The sequence below is a fragment of the Crocodylus siamensis genome, chromosome 6, assembly GCF_052110815.1.
Source record: "Crocodylus siamensis isolate JL-2025a chromosome 6, ASM5211081v1, whole genome shotgun sequence".
NCBI classification, from domain to species: domain Eukaryota; kingdom Metazoa; phylum Chordata; order Crocodylia; family Crocodylidae; genus Crocodylus; species Crocodylus siamensis.
In genome coordinates, this window is record NC_143400.1 from 82061190 (window position 1) to 82084609 (window position 23420).

A 23420-nucleotide genomic window follows, 5' to 3' on the forward strand; every position below is an offset into this window, starting at 1 on the left:
ATCTCTTTATAACACTGAACCTTTATTGGAAATTAAACTGCTTTTCAAATGACAGAAGTATAAGAAATTCAGGTATTTTATCAGTTAAACTACACTGTTGGGATACTGGAACACCCATAGTTCTTTGCAGGAAAGTCACACAACCACCATAATTACCAGGCATCAGTGTAAGTTCCTTTCCAAAGCAAAAGGTCTCTCTATCTCCCTCTTTCATTTCACTTTCTGAGATCAAATTAAGAAAATCATCTTGTCGAGGTGCACAGTTTCAAGTCCCTTATCAGGAAACTGCAGAAAGGTTCTTTTTTCCCCTTACCTGCTTGAAGACCGAATTGTAAAGCACACAAGTAACAGCTTTCCCATGACTTGTGAACCTTCTATTGGTTTCCTGCTTCATTTCCAACACCATCAATTGGTTATTAAATGAGATGAAGAGCCGTCCATGAGCTTCATTAAAATAAAGGGTGGCCTGGAATTCCAGACTCTTTGGGAAGGAGCCAGCAACTCTCTGGATGCACAGCTGATGCTGAATGTCCCAGATCCTTAACACCTGTGTGCATAATGATAAAGAAATCATACTTTATCTCCATTTCTTGCTTCAGGCAGCATTGCAAAGATTAGGTTTCTCAGGGCTAGCTGTGCCTTGCTTTGTTTATCCTCATTAACATTTACCATCAAATAGAAGCCACAAAGAGAAGGCATCTCCTGTTAATTTATTCTGTAAAGGTCTTGGCAATGAGCATTTTCTTTTACTATTATTATTTGTATAATAACTAAGGTCAGGCCTCATTTGTGCTATTCATTGCACAAGCACATAATAAGAGAGAGTTCCTAGTTTACCAAGGGTGAAGGAGACATAGAGAAACATCTGGGCCAGGGTGGCAAAGCAGAACTAGAACCTGCAGAGGGGTAGCAAGTTCACTCAGTGCTCGCAGGGGGTGGGGGGTATGCCAACCACTGTAAACTATGAGACGGTGATGGGGATGCGAGGGGAAGGGATCTCTTATCTGCCCACGCTCTCTGCACACTGACTGCAGCTGCTACCTCTGCTATGGCTATAGCAGCATCAGCTCCACAGAAGCAGGCTTATGGTGTGGGCTCTCTAGGAGTTGCACCTGGTGCCCCATCTGTTCTCCCCCACCTCCCAGATGCACTGTTGGGCATAGGGCTGTGCCCTCTGTGACAAAATCTCCCCAGGGGAGTGCCATTCCACTTGCCTCACTCATCCCCTGCCCTGCAAATACAGTGCTGGCAGTGGGGCAGTGCTGCCTGGTTCCTATGGCTGAGCAGTGCAGCACTTCCTCTGCTGTGGCAAAGACTCCCAGAGGGTATTCTGGTGCCCCCTCATAGTAGGCACCTAGGTTGGTGCACCCCCAGTTAAGCTACTGAGAACGCAGGCCTGAATCTAAATCTATTGTCTGTCTCTTTTTGTACCCAGAGCCTGATTCTCCTCACATACATCTTCCTAATGTAATGCTATTGCTTCACTGCTTTGTACAGAAACAAATGAGAGGATAACTAAAGCCTATCTATCTATCTAAACATCCCTTTCATTTACCCATGGGAAAACAATGGGTGACCAGAATAGCTAGCACAATGTCAAAACATCAGTCTATTACTGTACCTACTTCTCTTACAGATTTGGAAATATTACAGGTGAGCCTTATCTCCAATAACACAAGTTAGGGACAGGTCAGATAAAAATCTCTCTCATCATATTGTATGAGCATTGATACAAAAGACTCATATGTTATGGAAATGCCATGGCCTGTTGTGCACATAAATAAATAGGTAATTTTTAAGCCATTATGTATGTGGTAGACTGTAAAGATGCATAATAAACACAGCTGTAACTGCTATAGATAGTGTGAAATTGCCCATTCTAGAGGGAGAAAAAGGAAACAATTTTTTACTTTTCTTGATGGCATGAAACTGAGATATATCAATAGCTGGCTGCAGGCAAGTCATTGCTTTGCAAACTACTACATACGCTACTGTCAGTGTACCTTCCTTGATGCCCTCCACTAGCCTCATCTTTCTGCAATGGAGCTCTCACAAGAATCAGAGACAAGTAATTGTGACTAGCACTCATCCAGAACTCTGGCCACTGAACAACAGTTGCAAGTACACCCAAAGTCATTTATCCATTGAAGGCCTTAAGCCTTTCTCATCTGTTTCAAAACCCTGTTCTGCCTACCCCCATACAACTGGTGCCCCTGTTATTATTTTCTCTGAAAGCTTGCTTACAGCAGCAGGACTCTGGCAGAGATGGGTAAGTAGGCCAGGTAGGCAAAAGTGTTTAAGTGGGTGTTTACAGGAGCATGGAGGAGGATGAGCTGATATGGAGCAATAGGGCCTGCAGAATCCCACTCTAGTAAGTCGTGGTTGAGATCCTGAATATTTCCATGATGAAGCTGCTCTGAGGAACAGAGCTTCTGTATTCAGGGCACAGACCTTCAAAGGTGCCTCCGTCCTGGTTAGATACACAATTGATTTCAATAAAAGTTAGGCTTCAAATACAAGTGAGACACAGAACAACCTTTGAGGATCTGGGCCTATATCTGTGAATCTACAACAACTATCCAGAAAATAGCAATGAAGCACATGTGAATTTGTACTTATTTAAAACAAGTCCATCCTTGGACAAATTGTCTTATCAGTACAAAGTATGGCACATTCAGTAACTCCTGTCATTTATCTCAGGCTGTCAAAATCATGCCTTCTAAAAAGGTGGCTTTTATCCTCTATGTTCCCCTTTCACTCCTCGTTATATCAGAAGGCAAAGGTTCTGGTTTCTACTGCCAAGAAATCAGAGAATATTCTTAAGAGTAGAGGGATGTGTTCTTTATTGTTAAGGCAGAGGCACTTAGATTACCATGCATTTTTATCAAAGTGAAATTCTAATATAATAAAAGGCAGTGTGTGTCGGGGGGGTGCGTGCATGCACACATGCAGCCAGGGGCAGAGTGAGTAGGTGGGTATGGATGTGCAGCCAGAGGCAGTGGGTGGGTGGGTGTGGTTGTGCAGCCAGAGGCAGAATGGGTGGGTGGTGGGTGTGCAGCCAGGGGCAATGTGTGGGTCTAGGTGGGCATGTGTGTGTACCCAGGGGCAGAGTGTGAGTGTGTGTGTGTGTGTGTGTGTGTGTGTGTGTGTGTAATTCCCACATGCACACCCCACCATCACATGCACCCACACTCCCCTCCATTGCCACATACACAGACTGCCACAAACCCCATATCCACCCACACCCCACATATCTACACACATCCACATGCTCCTTCACCCCACATACCCGTACATCCACAGTCCCCACAAACCTATACCCGCCCCCGCAATATACAAGAGTAAGACTTCATTTTAAGCTGTTGTGCAATCACCTCTATGTACACTACACAAACACATGTAAATTGGGACAAAAATATTTTTTTTAAATCAAATTAATGAATACTGTAGATGTTGCCTTTTTAGAATATAATTTGGTATTTTTCTGGTTCCGAGATGGCAAAACCCCTTGCTGAAAGGAGTACTTCTGGGGGCAAGGGGAGGGACTTCTGATGGCAAAGATCAGGGGTTAGGGGGCAGGACTTCGGTCACGAGATGGTGACCAGGCAATGGGGCACCTACTAAGCGGTGGAGCTACCCATGCGGCCCTTGACAGCTTGCCAAAACTTGGGAAGTGGCCCTCCACCCAAAATAATTGCCCACCCCTGGTTTACATGGCTGGCCGCAAAGGGTGAGTGGGGAGAGGGGCATGTAAGCTGTCCCTGAAACACTCCATCATTCATGATGGGCAATTGGCTACTAGATTAATACTAATGTGAAAAACAACATCATGCCCTATGCTGTGTAACATAATATTTTAGCAATGATGGAAGAAACACAATGTTAACATTGCTACTGGAAGATACCGAGTAGTCTTTAATGCTGATGCTGGCTGCAGCATTCATCTCGGGTTTTGAACAGATCTTTCCTGGCCTTTCTAGTGAAAAGATTAGATCACAATCACAATCTCCAGTTAGAAGTAACAGATGGGAAAATAAACTATCGCATTCACCATGGGCCAGATTTTGAGGCATGCTTGGCACCTGCAATGGAACCAGACTTTTAGAAGTCATCGGTATTGAGCTTATTTGAAAATCTGACTGAAGATGTCACAATAGGAGCTCCTGAGTGTGGAGGATCATTGAAATGGGAGCCAAGCCTTTTTTGAATACCTGCCCTGTAGATCTAAAGGAGTCTTGCCAAATAAAGACTACTTTACCTTGTCCTTTGAGAAGCTAAAAAGCTGCTTTCGTTCAGTAATGAACTGGACAGCTATTATAGCGGCAGAATGGCCTTGTAGAACTCCAGCAGGTTTGGATGTGACATAAGGGTTCCAGAGACAAACTTGGTGATTAATTCCAGCAGTAGCTATTCAAGACCACAAAGCAAAATAGATTAAAATCAAGAGGATTTTTAAAGGGGATTTTATTTTCATTAATAATAAAGAAACTGTACCACATCTTTGACAAACACAGTGATGACATCTTTGATAAATGAGAATGTGTTTATGTTTCCAGTGAATATGTTATCAGTAGTGACTACAGTGGTTAACAGTGCATAACGGCTTCCTTTCCAGTCCCCTGTCTTTGGTTACTCATCACTTCCCTAAACTTTTGTTTTCTAAGCAAAAATTTCTCTTGTACTTTTTCCAAAGCTTATTTGTCTCTTACCGTCATAAACCAGCATCATAAATAATTACACAAAAAGCAAGGCGAGTCAGCCATTTGCTGTTATAAATGGGAAAGAAAATGCCCATGCAACATGCAGCACAGAATACTAGACCTTCTATTGGTCTCATCCGATACATTAAAGGGAACAAACTACTTATTTTTAACATACCAATTAAGTTGAGTCGGGAGTGGAAGTCAAAAGCATTAACTCCCCGGGCAATGTTGAAGGATGTAGTTGTAAGATGGGGCTTTAATTTCTCTCTCCAAGCCAGCACCAGTGTATTAATATTACTGGTTGTACTGGAAATAAAGGCATCTAAAGAGGAGCTGTATGCAACTAAAAGATAAGAGAAAACACTTGATTTCTTATAACACAACCCAATCAGAGCCAGTTGCATAAGAAAACAGGAATTTGAAATCTCAGCTACAGTGTAATACAAAGTCTGTGGAAATCTCTATGTTGAAATTACCATTGACTCGGGGTCCAAAGCAGCTCACAGCTTAATCCTGAAAGATGAAGAGCTCTCTGGCCACTGGCCACAACTACTCCTATGCTTAAGTGCATAGTTGGATTGTGACGCAAGCTCACAGCGTATAGTAACGAAGCAGTTCATAGAGCACCAGGACTTATATAGACAATGGGATTTAATCCTACAAGATAGTCTATCACTTCCAGGACTTCAGTGGGATTTAATAATACTCAGGATACTATAGTTGGAGAAGAAAGAAATCTAATTTGGCAATATATATTGCACCATTCTCGTTACATAACGAAGCCTTGATTATTTTTTTCGGTACAGAGACTTAAGGAATACTGTATACTACTAGCCAGCCATCTGATAATCCTTTATGAATTACAGAGGTGTGTCTGTAATTCAGGATCTGAGTTCAACAGGGATTTTTCAATTTAAAATTGATGCCACAATTTTGCCCAGTGCTACCAAGCTAGTTATTCTTCATTCTGTAAAACAACACTGAGATTTAATGTTTACAATATGCGGTAATTATTCCAATACAAATATATGGTTACTCTACAGTAATTACTGAAGGACTTAAAGAATAACTATCAAGGAAATTACTTTGTTATTCTTCTGCTTTAATTTCAAATGTTGTTGTAATTCTTGTCCCTATGGTCCATCCAGACAAGACAAATGGGAAATTTAAAAAACTCAGGATGTTGCTCTGGGACTGGAATCTGTAGGTTACAAGTGACATTTATAGGAATAAGATGTTGTGTGTTTCAGAAGCCTGGTAATTTGCACAGTTTGTTACAAAGACATAAACTCGTTCCTGACTAAATTGTACTGTAAGTCAAGCTCCTCGGAGAAACGTCTGACTAAAAGGTGATGTTAAAGTAATTTCCATAACATCAAAGTATGTGACAAATTAAAATGTTCAGCTGCAAGGAGAAGGAGAAAAGGGGCAGATTGAGATAAAAAGAAAGTTTCTTTATCTTAATGCTCAAACATCAGTTGGAGTGCAAACAACACAAATATTGCCATGATGATATCTGAATCTCTATTGAAAATGTCACTTTATTTCCCAGTGTTTTGCAATAGCTAGCTGTATTCATGCAAAATGCTTTTTAAAATATTCTTTGTGTAAGTGATCCTCTGCAGGTGCAGATCAGCACAGAGCTCCATTGATTTCAGTGAAGTTATAACAATGTACACCACAGAAGGATTTGGCCTCACAGTCTTCTTATCACAAGCATAATGAATAACAATTTCACTCCATTCATACATATGGAACATCCCAAGATTACCTACAGATGCAATTGGAAAAGTTAAGAATGGGAAAGACCTATTGGATTCACAGGCTCCTAAACATTCAGAATACAGTCCTACAGAAGAAAGACTATCAGATGTTAAAACCGATAGCTGCATTTCATCCTCAATGACGTGCCTTTGCTTAAGGAACACATCTACTTATAGGAAATGTTCTCATCTCAGTAGTGCTGCATTAAGCTCTATGGCTTCTCATGTTCTGTATGACAGCCAGCCAAAGGCACGGTCACAGTGGAACCGGCAAACTTAGAAGTAAGAAACCCCATGGAATCGTCACTTGAGATTTGCCTGGTCATAGACAACAGGCAGGTTTCTATGGGTTTCCTTTTCGCAGTAAGAACAACAAGCGGCGTGACAGTTAGGTGTCTTTCTCCTCAGGCAGTCACAGTCCACCTCTGGTCTGCAAAAGCCAGGGAGAGAGAGGTGTTCCTGAATTTTTAATGCGTGAGCTACTGTTTTGGGAAAGGACCTGCCATGATAAGCAAGCATTCCCTGACTCTTACTTCAGTCCAGACCATGTATCTACACAAAACTACATTATAATCACAGAGGAGCCTGTGATGTAGCAGAGCAGCAGCGGGATGTAGCAGATTTCCCCTCTCTGCAGCTCTCTGGATCAGTTAAGGATAGTGGCCTGCCATTTAGCCCCTCTCTATATGGAAGAGTAGAAAGGAACATACAGTCTACTTTTCAATGCCTACCACTTTCCTCAGTAAAATATTTCCTAGTATTCCCCTTTGTTCTGTTTTCTACAGTTCAAACTGCCCCTTGTCCTGTTGTATATACCACCAAATACTGAATATGTTATTAGTTTATTTTCTTTCCTGTATTTAATTTCTCTATTTAGCAGGAGCCTCAACATTCCTTTCAAATAAGAAAGATTATAACATCTCTGGCCTTTCCTCTAGCACATACCATATTTTGAGGGCCACATTTGAGACCAAGAAGGAGATTTGCAAAGGCAAATATGCACCTAATTTACATTAAGGAGTTAGGTACTTAACAGCTATTCAACAGTTATTCAGGCTTTAATGTTCTGCGCTCATCCCCCGACCTCCCACTCTGTGTGACTTCTGCTGCTTTAGGTCTGAGGAATAGTGACCCTAGAAGTTAAGTTCTCAGTAATAACCTCACCTGTTGCACATAAAACTGCTTCCCTTTACAATTACTTCCAGCTATTTTCTGAAAATACTGTGCTTCACTACCTACATAAATAACTCTTTATCTCTGATATCCTATGCAGGGAATGACAGATCTTTTCTGCAAACGGTAGCAGACAAGAAAACCTATCACTTTTCTTTCAAGTTCTCACATGAGCTGTACAAATTCCTTTTGAACCATCCCATACGCTCTGTGTGTCTGTTATCCTGATTTCTCACATACTGACTAAAGTCCTTTCCCTGCATTTTGAGTTTAGTAGTCTATTCTTTCCCTCAAATACTAAACTGTAGCTTTGGCAGGCAAATAAATATCCTGTATTCTCTGTCCTCTAAGTGGCATTGACTGTCTATAAAGCATTTTATCAAGATCTCAGGTACTGTCTCTTTTTCACAAGCTATGCCATCTCTTCTATCACTTCTCCCTTAAATTTAACACTTTCATGTTCTCAGAGATCAATAATCAGGGGAAATTCACGCTTATTTAGAATGGCTTATGTACCATTTAAGTCATCCAAATACAGTGTGACACATCTGATAGTTTGTTCTTGAGCTAGTCCTCTGCACACAGATGAACATCAGCATAAACTATGGTAAGAAGGGTCTGATCCCATACCCATAAGTCAATAGGATCCTCTACATTAATATCAGTAGGCTTGATCAGGGATTCGAGGTAGTAAGACTTCAGCCAAATAACTGTTCAGCTTTGAACTGCAAAAACTGACACAATCTCAGTAAAACAAAGGCAGGCCCAGCAAAGGAAAAATGAGGCTTTATGAAGTACTACCAGAGGCTGAAAGAATCAAATGCGAGAAATTTCAGAATACAGCATCTTTGTGGTGGTGATTTGTACACAACGGGCACATCTACTCATGCCCCTGACTGCACATTTAGTACTTGCTTTAGTACTGAATGACTGTGCAGTACCCGCCAGTACTGTGCAGTCCCAGCAGCACACAGTTATTTTTAGATGCTACGTCTATAGAAGAGAACTACAGCAATGTTGCTCATTGCTACTGCAACGTAGTGTCGACATCATGGTTTGTGCCTGCTGATGCTACGTCGCCGTAGCAACAAGCTATATCGATGTAGCTCATCGCTATGGTGCCATACTGTCTCATGTAGATGCTCTGAAGGGGTTGTATCAAAAAGAAATGGGAATAATTACGTGGGGTACATCAGTCAAGTCAAGATCTGGAGCAGCTGTAAACAGGAAAAATAAAAGATTAATAAGACAAAAAAAGGTAAGTCCTAAGCAGTAACCAACTATGCGATGGAATGGTAAACACTAGTGCTGTTTGTTGGATTGAGATAGTACAGCTGATCCTGAAGAACCATGAAGCACTTCACAAACTGTTCAGCTTTCTGAGAGGTGCCAGAACTCAGGCAACTCTCAAGATTTAGTTCTACAGATATACTGGTTCAATGCAACAGTTCAGCACAGAAGAGGTAAGGAGCAAGGACGTAGAGTCATGTACAGGTTCTGTCACAAGTCATAATGAAGACTAATCTAGTTTTACCATTTAAAAGGGCAGGGCAAGACAGGAGAGTCCTTTAACTTGTGCTGGGAACTGGTCTAGATGACCCAGGCTAGGAGTCAGGGGTTGAACTGATTTGAAATCTTTTAGCTACTTTTTGGTAGTAGTAGCTAGACATTTATCACCCGTCTTTGGTTCAACTAAAAGCAGCAGGGACCCCATGTCAAAGATGAACTGGGATAAATCTATTACCTTGATTGAGTGCCAGTGCAACCTATCACAGTGTGATTCTGTAGGCTACGGACAGACATTCAAAAAGCCTGAGTAAGAGTTGCTTCAGTCTTTGCAGGTTAGTCTAACCTGGCTAGGCTAAATCAGTTTTGTAACCAGACAGACATCCCAGAAATGCAAGCACATGCCTGCAATGGCTCAGGCTAGAAGCTGGGGGTTCTACAGCATGCCTCCCTTCCCTTCCACAGGGCTGAGCTGACGGGGTTGTGGCCAACCCATGGCAGGACACTGTGATTAGGGAGCCGCCCGCCCGTGATAACAGAGCATTTATCAGCTCTGTTACCAGCATTTAACACCACATCAAAAAACAAAGCCTCACTCATTACAAGCTCTTCTTAAACAGCTTTTTCCAAAGGAAGGAATGCAGGGACATTACCGCTTCAGCTCTTGATTACCTCCAAAAAGCCCTAAGCAGGCACTGTCCTCTCTGCCTTACACAGTGTTAGCTAGCATACCACATGCTGGCTACAGTTTGTGCTGTGGGGGAGAGGAGGAAGGGATCACTGCTTAAGCAGCGAGTGATAAAAGGAGGGGGTGAGGGGGGCATAGGGAAGCCAGCAGACCCTGCTGTGCCTGCAAGTCTCTGTCGGAGCTCCAGCCAGGGAGCAGAGGGGAAGAGCCAGTTCTGCTGTGGAGCAGAGAGCCCCACCTAGCCCAGAGAGCATGCCGGGATGCCATGGATATCTGGTTTAGCTTAAACCAGCAAAGGGTCTGGGACAGACATTGCATAAACCAGCTTGACCCAAATCAGTTAAGTCTGATACTACATTCAACCAAGTTTATCTCAAACTGGCTTCAGCCATTTTCAAATTGGTTTATGTGTACTGAACATCTGTTCTGTTACAGGTTTAAACCAGTTTGTCATCACTTAAACCAGTTTATGTGTAATGTCTGTCCCTAACTATAGAGTCTCAGGTTCTTCTGGACATAATAAGCATTATGCTGCATAACTATTTGTTTTCGCAGTATAAGAAAAATGAAATATTACTGCTCACAATATAAAATAAACTCACTTTAATGGGAACCATTTAGAACTAGATCAGAATGTCAGAATGTCATATCATTTTACAGCCTTCACACTAAATGCTGAATGCATGCAGCACTCTAGAAGGGTATCCATTATAATAGCACTTTGATTACTTTGATTTATCTTTTGTGCTTCACATATCCCAAGTTAATAAAACCTGTCCTAAATGTCTCATTTGAAGTTACTTAGATTGGTACACAAGCACATTTCTCACTTCCCTAGCAGCTGTGTACAGTTACAAAACAGAACATGCTGTCCTCTGTAAGCCCAATTATGGCATTTGGGATAACTAGGCGCAGGATAGCCAATGGGATGGTCAAAAAAAAAGCATCTGGGAGAACCTAGTTCATTATCATCTCCACACTATGCTGTACTAGCCAGGAGCCCTTAGGCCCACTCCAAATCGCTAGTACATAGCAGGGACAAGACTGTAATTGTGTCTTCTCCCTGCCTTCTTTATAGTGATGTCTGACCCCAGCGGCACACGAAGCAGCAATTCCTGTACTCCAAGTGCAGGCCACATTTATCACTTGTTCTGTCTGACACAACAGGAAGAGAAAGGAAAAAAAGAACATAACCCTATAATAAAATAAACAGAAACTGCATGCACCCACTAATCCCAGTAGCTAATAGAGTTATCTAGTAATAAACAGTTTTTCAGTTACTATGTTTTTAAAAATGTACTTTGAAATGTATGCATTTTATAATAAATGAACAAATTTCAGCTGCTTTTCTTGTGATGGATACAAGATCCAGACACTTTGACTGGAGTCAATTTGCCCTTGGTTCCCTTATCTGATCTCTTAAGAAACTGTAGTCAGGGACTCCTCCTATTACCAAGTTTTTGACCCCTTCTTCCTAGATCAGTATCAAGCCCAAGAGGCCCATTTGGCCCATCAGCTCTAATTTAGTTTGCTGTTTTCCAAATGGTCTCCCTCACAGTACTAGCAATGCCTAATGAACCCAAATCTGGGCTCTCGTTGTAAGGATGTGCAGGTGAAATGAAACCTAACAGATCTCTGACATGACAGTTTTGGGGCTGGAATGCATGGGGAGGCCCAAGAAAACCCTCTGAGCTATGAATAGTCTAACAAAACCCCTACCAGCAAGTCTCAGAAAATACTGCTATTCATTTTCTGAAGTCCCATTGGGACAGATAATGAACCCCTGAAACAGCAGCTCCTTCACTCACTAGCACGGACTTTGTGCTACTTACTTCACTGGTGTCCTATATGCGCCACTAGTATCCAGTTTTTAAAAAGCTGAGGTAGATCTGACACTACCTCGTTTAGGGTATTTTTGCTGGTGCTCCTGTTAAATCTGACTACACATCAATAGAAAAATTCTGGCCCTGCTGAACTCAATGGGAACTTTGATGCTCATTTCCCCAGGCCCAGGACTTCCCATACGCTTGGCAGGAGTCTCTAGCTAGTCCCAAATAATTTTCCAGGTAAACTCGGTCTACCACCCCCAAGTACAAGCTACATCTCAGAAGTACTCATACTTCCCCAGCATTCCTAGTCCAACTGCTAATCAGCAATTTCCCTCCCATCCTTTAAGGTGCTTAGCCCAAATTGTCTCAGAAGCACCTAATTAACTTATAGCTGGCAGTGTCTCCTTGAACTTCTCCTGCTGACTTGGATTGTTGCTTGGCCAAGCCACCTCTTCAGGCAGTGCTGGGGCAAGTCTGCAGGATCTCATTTAGAGGGTGCCACAAACCCTGTATCACAAACGTTTTGACAACAAATATGAACATTTTTTTAAAGAGAAAAATCAAGTTAAAGTTGCATGCATGGTGGCAAACATCTGTTTCCTCCTGCATAGCTTGAGAATTTGGGGAGAAGATGAATCAAATATAGCAGAAGGAAATCACTGGGAAAATAATTCACCCAGAATTAGTGACACTCATTACTATTATAGATACAGCATGAGTTTCCTGGCTGGATTCCCTAGACAAGCAATTAACAATAGCTTCTAGGCACTCATGGGCATTTACCACTGAATACATTCCATGGGACTTTTTAGGCTTTCACTTTTGTTCAGATTCAGTACCTTGCTTAACCCAGTCCTTATAATGAATTTTATGCTTTAATGTATAGCAGCATTTGTGATACCCAGAGACCAGCTCCTGCCAGCTGATGGTCACTGTTGCTTCCTCTCCTTCAGGGGAACTAGCTGGTCGTTCAAACAAGGAGATCAAAGCAGTGGTGAAAGCAATGGCCTGAACCTATGAGAGAAAACAACAACAAAAAAGGATTGTCAACCCTGAAATATCAAAATAGCTAAATGAATCGTATTTCGACCTTGTTATAAATTCCAGTATTTCAGTTTCAGTATTGCTATGGATATTCACTTTAATGAGACTGAAGAGATGTCTTTAGGAGGAGAGATGAAGAGAACTTCATGTGTATAGTTTGGCTATGTGACAAATAAAAGGATGACAGAGTCTAAGGGTGAAATTACACGTTACAATTAGACCATGTGAACAGCATTTATAGTTTAAGGCTGCCTGTATGTGTGCTCATTCTAATTAGGACACCCCAGCGTTGCTTCACTGTCCCGTGAATTAAACACCTGCATTTTTAAAAATGGTTATGAGGACGCTTGATCGAAACCATGTCAAATTAGCTTTAGATAAAGTGTCCCAACGCCATTTTAAAATGTGCAGGGGTTTAATACACCTGATGGTGAGCTGTTTTAATTAAAGTGACTGTCTGGGAACCACTCTAATTAAAACATATCCACCCACCCACCCTTGAGCATGTGCATAGGGAGCCTCAATGATCATCAGTTAGGAATCATTAGTGAGAGATAGGGGCATTGTTTTACATGGAAGTGCTGCCGTGCTAGGTGCTTTGAAAAGCACCCAGCACTGCATCGCTTGCAGTTGTATAAGCAGCGAAATGTGCATTGGCATGCATAAAATGGCAGCAGTTCGCTTTTGAACTAAAACACACAGAAGGTGTTTTAGTTCAAAAGCGCACCATTGCCATTCTCTCCCAGCTGACACACATTTCGCCGCTTATACAACTGCAAACGAAACAGTGCTGGGCGCATCAGCTTGTGTGCGGAGCAGACTCGATTAATCAAGTCTGCTCCAATGCACTGGACCTCTGGTGCATCCCGGCACAAACGTGCATGTGTATAAATGCCCTAAGTGCCCAAAGATATGCCACTTCAGGTGAGGATTACCTTTGAACTGTGCTACCTAGCTTAAGTTAAGTTAACTTCTGGCTATTCACCTGAGATAAAACCTCCAATTTGTAGCCCTCCAGTATACCAAGAGGCACTGTTCACAGGAGGACTAGCTCTCAGCAAAAACTCTATAGCTCTGTTGCTGGACAGCTAGGCAAGTGAGTGGGGAAGGAGTGCATGGGGAGGGAGGGAAAAGGTGTGAAGGGGGGCAAGGGAAAGAGGGAGCAGAAATGGAGGGTGGAACAAGAAAGATGGCAGGGAGAGGGGCAGCTGCCAGACCCCACCCCCTCTCCATTCTGGATCACCCCCCTACTGCCCAGATTGCCTCCTCTGCCTCCCCACTTGCCCTCTCTGCCACCCCCATCAGCCCCTCCACCCTCAGATCATTGCCTGCCTCCCCCGCCAGGAATGGTGGCAGCTGGGGTGGAGGTCCCCTTTCCTGCCTGCTCCCAGGCTCCCTCCAACCCATGTCACTCTCTTGTATCCAGATCCATCCCCCACTGGACTATACAGCTGCCTGGCAGTTCCCCGCAGGTGAAGAGGAGGCATGGAGCTGCCAGAAGCTGTGGGGCCTGGAGGGGACAGCACAGGCCTTATCTAGGCATGGGGGGAACTATCAGGCACACCCATAGCTGCTGGGCAGGTCCCTGGCCCCTCACCCTCTCCCACTCCCTCTTCTTCCATGGGGAGCTGCTGGGCCCACACAACAAACTCCTGCAGCAGCCCAGAAGCTCTCCACCTACCTGCTCCCCACTCCCTCTTCTTTCCCTCTAGTCCTGTACTCCCTTCCTTCATGAATCAGAAGGAAGTAAATTTATAGGGTGGAAAAGAACTAGTTAGGGTGAGATGAGGCTTGTAGAGGCTCTGGGTAATAGGATGCATTTGGGAAAATTCATTCTGAAAATCAGGAAACCCTAACAGTGAGACCACAGACTTATTTCAAGGAAGGGCGGAAGCCACATTGCTGAACAACGCAAAACTATCCATCTTGGAGAAAATAATTCTACACTGGCAAAAGAATGGGCTAAATGACCTGAGAGATCTTATCCATCTGCCTTCTCTAAAATTTTAGGGTATAGCTATTTATTTTCATTTGCCTTTGCATTTGTATAATCTGTTCCACTGATTTTTTTCTCTATACTGCTGTTCAGTTTGACATATTAAAAATTAGACTGCTTTCTGATTTTATCAGACTTTCACCGTCAATTTCTACAACTCAGAAAGAAAAAGAAAAAGGTGAAAACTCAATAACTGCCTCTAACTTGATAACTATCAAAGTGTAATTATAGCACTATGATTTGATTCCACAGCTTAAGAGAGCCATGAGCAGAGAAACAGAGAATCCTTTGTGCTAGCTCTTTAGTCATTATACTTGCCTGTCCAGAGATATCACCAAATGTTAAAATGGCTTCATTTCCATCATGAGGATTGTACCAATAGTCCATACACAGTACCGTTCCTTGCAGGCCGTATAGCCTGTACTGACAAGAGAATCCTTGCTTAGAATTCAGATCATAGAAGCAGATCTCTTTGCTTGTGAAGGCAATGGCTATCTAGAAGAAGGGAAGAATTAGAAAGTTGCTAGATTAGCACTTTAAAAAATCCTGTATTATAAAAGACTATACATACATTTTTGTGAACTGGGCAGAGCTTTGGAGTCATGAGTTCAAACGCTGCTCTGGGCTCCTAACAAGGGCTGTAAAATGGATTCCTCAAAGGTAACTGGATGTGATGCTAGCTACACCACTCCCTAGTGCAGGGGTAGGCAACATTTTTAGGGTGGAGTGCCAAAAAAACCCACAATGTTCACCCTGGAAGGTGCTGGAGTGCCAACATGCTGGAGCCGGGAACAGCTGTTTGCAGCCTCCAGGCTGCAGCCGGCCCACGGAGCCCAGCCTGCTTGCAGCAGGGCTTGCAGCCTCCCAGCTGCCTGCCGGAAGCAGTCTGGGCTCCGTGGTTGGCAGCATTTGCTTAGAGCCCGGGCTGGCGGTGGTGTGCCGAGCAAAATGGCCTTGAGTGCCATGCTCGGCGTGCGTGCCAGGGGTTGCTGACCCCTGCCCTAGCGTATTGTTGGCAACAAAACCTGCTGTGCCTTTACCACCTTAGCTGCTACGCTTGAGAGGGGACATGATTTTGTGAACTGGTCATCATTATATCCAGGCAAACATAAAATAAACAAGAATGACAGTGGGGGTGGAGCGAGGGAGGACGAGTGCAGCTTTTCTTTTTATATTCTAGTAATCAGATCTGCTGGAAGAAATGTTCCCTCCAAGAGCAAGTTTCATATTTATAATCACAAGCATTAAGATGATGAAATCCTGACACTGGCTGTTACTCTTTTCCTATCAGGTAGGAAAAACCTCCTGGAAAATGTTCAGAGTGGAAACTGCCTCTAAGTAAAATGATGTACTCTAGTTATACATGCCACTGCACTCACTGAACGCAGCATCAGCAAGGACTATACCCCACTACACAACCTGTTTCCAGTTAAAACAGCTTACATTTTTTTAATGTCAAATAGTCACAGTGTCCTGCAGGTAAGGGAGCACAGGAACAAGGTTTATTTGTCAAAATAACCTGGTGAATTTTTTCCTTTTAAATAACATTTATGTGGGAGACGTGGATGACGTGTTCTGACAATGTATTGACAGAAAAGCAGGCCAGTCTTCAAGGAAATAATTTTAATTTACTGAATGTGATCTGTCCATCTCTACTTAAAATTAGTTAAAACTAGTTAATATGAGCTAAAATACTTAAGCCCTGACTTTGTAGCAAAAAAAAGGTATGTCCAGGTAGCCAGAACTCTGCCCTCAAGGATGAGGCTCGAAAATTACATTTTCTTTTTATGGAAAACGTTGGGGGATGAGAGGATGTGAATTTTCCTGTAGAATGAAAAGTTCATACAGATTTTGATACAGAATTCCTGAAATCCTTTTGAAATGAATTGAAAACTTCTGCAGTTTTACGGGTAGTAGTATTCTATTTCTAGTCAAGGAAGCTTTGATATGGTTGTACAATGCACCAGAAGAAGGGATTCTTCATCTGGAATAATGCATTCAATTCTGGTCACCCATTTTAAAGAAAGGAAACTTCAAAATGGAACAAGTGCAAAGAAGAGCTACTAGGATGATGAGGAGAATGAGTCTATCTTGCAAAAGGAGTCTAAAAGAACTGGGGTTAGCTAGCTTATGAAAACAAAGCCTAAGGGGGAATATAATTGCTCTTTATATGTGGAGGGGTTAAATCCCAAGAGAGACAAGAGCCATTTATGCTAAAAGAGAACACTGGCACAAGAACAAGTAGATATAAACTGCCCATAAGTATATTTAGGTTGGAAATTACAAGATGTCTAACTTTTAAAGCGGTACGGTTCTGGAATAGCCTTCCAATAGGGCCAAAGGGGGAGGAAAAACTAGCTTTAATATGGAGCTTGGTCAGGTTGTTAAAATGATTGTCATGTGATCTGTTTTACTGCAAAAGACTGGAAGGGACCTCCCATCCAGTATTGTCCCCTGTATTCTTGGGCAGCCTTTTCTCCAAAAGCATCCTCAAGAAAATCCATTCTGGTTCTTCTTGCACACCGCAGACATGACGCATCCAGTGAAGCAAGAACCTAAAACCTGTCCCAGAAAGAGAGAGAGACAAGAGTGTCCCCAGTGTAAAATCTGCAAAGTAAAATATGATCAAATGACCGTGGGAGTTGGACTGAGCCTCACAACACAAAAGAAGTATAGAAAACCCAAAGGTCCTTGCCAATTTGACCTACGGCAGGGGAAAATTCCTTCCTTACCCCAAATGTGCTGATCAACCACTTCCCCATTTCTTTCTGCAGCCTGTGTCAGGTATTTCAGAGAAAGGCAGTGAAACTGAAAAAAGGTATATATATAATGCATTTAAGGGGAGTGGAAAAAAATGTTCCAACTTGTGGCCAGCAAAACTCTGAAGCCCAGGCATGTCTCGCATGCAAACAACCTGAGCAGATCAGGAGGCTGTAAATGGGAATGTTCCTTCCACTCCTAATTTTCTGCGTTCTGATGACAGGTATTTGTTTCGGATGATGAATTGCTTTGTTCTGATGCTGAAATACTTTGTTTTGATAATGTCAAAACACTAGAAGATGTAACATATAATTTTATATGTTAATAACATGAATCAAAATAAAACTAATTGAAATAATAAAACTGAAAGGCTCAATTAATCACTTGGCAGAAGGATTATACATATATGAGAGAGATTCAGTGGTCTCAGTTCAGCATGTTATTGAAGTAAAAGAGAAGGCTTTATACCTTGCTTACATTTGCCAGTGAAACCACTGTTGTCACCCACAGGTCTTTCAGCTTGACTTCTTCTGTAGTAATCTGCAGAGTTCTCTGTAGCTTTAAGTTCTCTCCCCAGACTCCCAGCAAACCATTCCTACTCGCAGTCAGGTAACAGCTGGAGCCTTTCAAATAAGTAATGTTTTGTATAGTATCTTTGTGGACAGGTGAAAGAAGTCGGAGGTTCTTCCACTGTGGAATGACTGTTGAATTCATTCGCTCATCTTTCTCATAAAAGCTTAGCAGCATGAATGAGGCCATTTTGTCCCAGTCAATGAAACCATTTCGAGCCAAGTCTACTTTATCAAACAGCTCACCAAATTCTTCCTTAGTACTATGTCCGACTGCTGCAGCCATTTGCTCTGTGAACATTTCTCTAGTCATGACCGCTGTCCCGTTCGATCCTGGAGACTTCTAAAAGGACACATAGTGAGAAAACAATATTGCATTTGCAGCTCCTGCTAATAGATGGTTTTCCTAAAGGGCAAACCTAATCTCACTGGTAGCGTCTACCAGTACATTCAGTCTGTAATAATGAATCGCATGGTTCTCAGGACTACTGCACGCTCTCCTCATGAACAGAGGACAAAATAAAGTAGTGAGTGTGAATAAAGTTGTAGAGGAGTGAGGTGACAGTACATTTTCCATGACCCAGTCACCTGAATATGATGACCAAAAAATGTGATAATTAGTAGCAGTTATAAAGGTGAGGTGTTTGCAGCTGTGGACACCCAAGATCATAAACCCAGTTTGGACGGCCGATCAAAGAGTTGTCAAATGCTGATTTTTGGTTGCTGGGCTAGAATTAATGTGTTAACTTTGGCTAGAAACTTCTGTGTCTTATTACTTATCTCCTGAGTTGTTCATCACAATCTTCATATTTTTACCGATTCCTTAAATTTTCTCTTACTAACAAATTAAGTGTGCTCAGATGATAAAAAAGAGTGGAGCTATTAATTCAGTGCAGATTTGCTGTTGCAAATTAGTTACCAAAAAAAGCTAGCAAGTGCTGACACTTTAGTTTTTATATTAAATAAAGAGATGAAAGACTGAAAAAAATAAAGTGTAGTTCCATGATAACTCTGTGGCAAAATCAGGCTTAATTAATTTTCATATTTACCTCCCATTAGTAATTCATTTGATCTCTTTCATTATTCCATGCTCCACATTAATGAAACAATATTCTAAAATGCAAATTCGTAGTGTTTGAACTGTAACTATAATGTCATTCTTTTTTTATGAAAACAGGGGTCTCCAGTTTTTAAAGTGCCTTTATGGCCTTATTTTTTAAGAAATGAAGAACCCACAATTCAGAGTAAAGCCTAAAGGAGCAGAGGTATGAGAATAATTGATATTTTGGGGCAATGGCTAACTCTACATCAATTTTCAGTGAAGTGAAATGATATGCACAAAATGAAACTTTCAATTTGCCTTCAATGAAATGTTTCATTCTACCCAAAATATCTTTTCTGTTGTTGAGTTTTTAATCATTTTTTAAAAATGAGCTCAAGCTACTTTTCTAAATGTTTTGTAACATTGTTTAGAAGCAATGTAGCATTGTTTTGATACTGAGTTGAAAGGTTTCATTTAAATATGTTGAATCAAGTGTTTGGATTTTTCAGATTTTTCCCCCCACATTTTTGCCCCCAAACAGTTCCCAAATTCAGCATACGTTCACCAAGTTTCACTTGACCAAAAACTGTATTTTTCAGTTTACAATATAATTATCAAACACATTTTGCTCAACCCTAATTGGGGTGACTCTCACCCAAAACTTGGACTTATGAAGAGCGTCAGACTACAGACAGTGATAGTGATAGTGATAGTGATAGTGATAGTGATGTCTGTGGGATAGACAGTCACTCACTAGAGCTGGGCTCTGGGGAATCTTAATGGGATACCTAACAACCTGCACAGTGCAAACTATGAGCTTGAGGACAATGGATTTCAGAGGCTTTCAGGTGAAACGCTCCATATTTCACTCTGAGTCCCTGGAGCGATCACATCTCCAGCATCATACATTTACATGCTAATGCAATACTAATACAAGAGCTAATTTAACATTTTCCCACCAGGCTGTTTTTAGCATCAATATTGCTATGTAAATGAGACAGTTATCTTTAGCATTTCAACTATTTGGTGTCGAGTCGTTGCGAAGTTAAAACAGGATGGGAGGAAAAACATTGCCCTTCTTTTAGCCTGGGACACTCCAAATATAGCCACCCCTGCATACAAACAGAGGACTTAAGTATTTAATTGCTCAATTGAGAGAGAAACACTATTAACAGATATTTGGCCCATGCATCATTTATTTAAGAAGTATTAGAAACTGGTTTTGAAAAAGAGTCTTACTTCAAATGTGGTTCATTTAAATGGACTGGCTCCTAGATCCTAGTTCTGCAGCAGAGGGACATGTTTAACTGTGAGCACATGAGTAGTAGTGTGAGGAAAGTTAGGCATCCCTCAAGATGGTCACAGAATTTGGGGCCTTAATTAGAAAAGGTTGTTTGCAGCTAAAGTGAGTCTCCTGTACTCCCTCTGTTGCTGCTACCTTCTTCCCTTTGCCTGTCTTCTGATTCTGCACTTCTCTAGTTAACTCAGGTCTACTACAAAATATTTTTTTAATAAATATGTACAGCAGAATCACTGCCAGCTACTGTGAACAGCCTCTCAAGCAGAAGATTAGATATGTTGTTCCAACACAGACACATCAGTTTATCTTACTCCCCCACTCTCTTCACTTCCCAGTGAACATGGTATGCTAGAAGAGATTGTGAAGAGGCAGAGTGTGTGATTAGACTGCAGCTTGAGGGAAGGTTTGGGGGGTTTTTTTCCCTCTCTCCTTCTTTTCACATCAGTGGTTTGTTTCACGTTAAAGTTTTAAAAATATATTATTTGGGGTTAGTTTTCTGTGTCAGGCTCCAAGCTAATGCAGTCTTTCCAGTGTGACTGGAGGCAAACTGTGGATTTCTTTTTCTTAGAAGGCAGGCTGGTTTATTAATAGACAGCAGAGTCCAGTGGATAGGACGGGGACTGAAGAACCTGGCTTAGCCAATGACTCTGGGCAAGCCACTTTGCCTTTTGCCCTCTGTCTGTCTTATTATTTATATTGTAAGGTCTCGACAACATATATTTATACAGGAACTACCACACGAGGGCTATAATTGCAATTAGCTCCTTGGGGTGCTACCATACTATGAATAAGAATAGGAAGTGTCTATATACTTTGCAATTAACAGTTGAGACCCAGAGACCACAAATACATTATTTTTCATAAATAGTGAGAGCTCATATCATATTCTTGAAGAATATGAACTTCTAGAGAAAAAGAGAAATGAGACTCAATTGCAGAGAAAAACATTTTGGTCAAGAGGCTTTTATTAGTGAAAAGAACCTGAAGCTCAGAAGCAGGAGTCAAGCCTCGTAGCTGTTATAAGCACACCAATCTTGTGCAGGTAAGGTCCCAGATATGCTTCTAGCTTCTTTATTGTGCAAAAAAGCCTCAAGCACTATAAAGAAACCCAAAAGGTCCCAGTGCCAGCTGCAAGGGAATTCCCACGGAGCAGGCGCTGTGGAAGACAGCTGGGAGGCTTCAAGCAAGGCTGGCAGCAGTTTGGACACAACAAGAGTAAAGGAGCGGGGTGAAGAACTGCAGATATTTCGACAGTTTTGTGACTCATAGACAGGGACTAGGGCTGTGTGAAACAGCACTGTTTCATTTTGACTTCCATTTCGATGGGACAGCATTTCGTTTCGAGTTTCGTTTAGTTTCAAAATTGCTGTTCGGTTTCGTTTTGTCTGTTTTACTGTTTCAATGTTTTTCCCACAGGTTATCATTGGGAAGCATGAAATTGCCTATACCTTTGTCATTGTTTGGCAGATTTGGATGAACATAGCAGGGATGGTAGCCCCTTCTGGGGGCATGAAGCCTGCCAAGTTTCAAGGAGATAGGTGCAGGGGTTTCTGGGAAACTGCACCTCAAACTTTTCAGAGCAAAACTTGCAGTGTGTGAATGTGTGTGTGTTAAGGCACAGCAGGGTGAAAACAGCAGGCATGGTAGCCCCTGCTGAGGCCATGAATCCTGCCAGGTTTCCAGGAGATAGGTGCAGGGGTTTCTGGGAAACTGCACCTCATGGTGCTGACAAGCAAAACTCATGACGTAAGTGACAGTGTGTGTTTGCCATCCCTCCCCCAGAGCACTGGGATTGGAAGGGACCTCAGGGAAGGATCACAGTCACTGGCCAGCCACACAGTCAGTATGAGAGCAGTCCTTCCTCCCTCTTCCCCTCCCTCTCCTTACTTTCTGTTTCCCTGCAGGGAAGCCCAGTTCAGTTTTAAATTCGAAACGTGTTTTGACTGCCCTCATTTCATTTTGAGGCTGTTTCAAAGCCCTTTATTTCATTTCAATTTTACTATTTTGAGCTTGAAATGAGTTGAAACAGCCTCAAAATGAAACAGCTGGCAACATTTCACACAGCTTGAATAGGGACCTACTGAATTCGTGGAGGAAGTGAGATGTGCTGTAGCTCCTTTAATCTTGTAGGTTCCCCCCTCCTCCCTTCTCCCCCCCACACTGATTGGTGGAGGGGCTCTGCTTGCAGCTTGCTCTTGAACACTGGGGAGCTGAAAACTGAGGTTTTAAATATGGCACCATTTTTGCCTCCTGCCATTGATTGGCTGAGGGGCCCCAGATGGCCCTCCTGTTTGCTGCTGATTGGCGGGGAGGTAAAAAATGGTGCCATGTTTAAAACCACAATTTTAGCTTCTCTGTTGATCAGAAGGGAGCAGCAGGGTCCTCCGCTAATCAGCAGTGAGGGGGAAGGAGGACAAGGGGCAAGGTGCACACGGAGGAACATGCAAGATTAAAGGAGTCACCGTTCACTCTGCTTCCACTGTAAATTCAGTAAGTCTCTACTCATAGGGCAGCTTGGGGAGGCAGACCTAGATTAGACAGACCCCTAGGGACAGTTGCCCTATAGCCTATCCCTCAAGTACAGCAGGTTCAGGGTTGAACAAATGTGGTTTGAAGTCCCCTTAGGATCCTCATGCTGAGCTGCATGCTCTGTGCTGGAGCTCTTAGTGGAACACCACAGGATTTCCATGCTTCATGTGTACATTTCATGTAGGTTTGACCTGTCTCCTCTCTGTTTGTATCACTGACAACTTCTGACAACCTAGCCCATATGGCTATGTTGACTCTACTTAAAAGATTTGGCCATGGGTTTTTTCTAATTGTAACTTCTAATTTTCAAATGCATTTAATTCTTTGCACTTAAGAACTCGCAGTATAAAGAGATATATGGTTTGCCAGGGACACAGCAGCAGAATACACAAGTCACATTTCCAAGAAAAAAAGACCACCTGCTCTTCTTCTGTGCAAGCCCTGGAAATAAGGAGTTGAGGACACCCTGAAGGGACCCCAGCCTGCCAGTCTTGACCACACTGAAAGCATTATCATAA

The 23420-nt window shown here is 42.3% G+C and overlaps 1 protein-coding gene across 1 annotated transcript in view; it reads right to left on the reverse strand.

The window, feature by feature from the left end:
• Positions 1-23420, reverse strand: part of WDR49 (WD repeat domain 49) — a 75883-nt gene that overhangs the window by 41363 nt on the left and 11100 nt on the right. Inside the window, exons 3-8 of the mRNA XM_090054449.1 lie at positions 17931-18374; positions 15021-15197; positions 12502-12676; positions 4879-5046; positions 4259-4407; positions 314-547 (exon numbers count right to left, since the gene is read on the reverse strand). Of these exons, the coding sequence (XP_089910575.1) occupies positions 314-547; positions 4259-4407; positions 4879-5046; positions 12502-12676; positions 15021-15197; positions 17931-18374 (1347 nt within the window). The remainder of the gene's footprint in view (positions 1-313; positions 548-4258; positions 4408-4878; positions 5047-12501; positions 12677-15020; positions 15198-17930; positions 18375-23420) is intronic.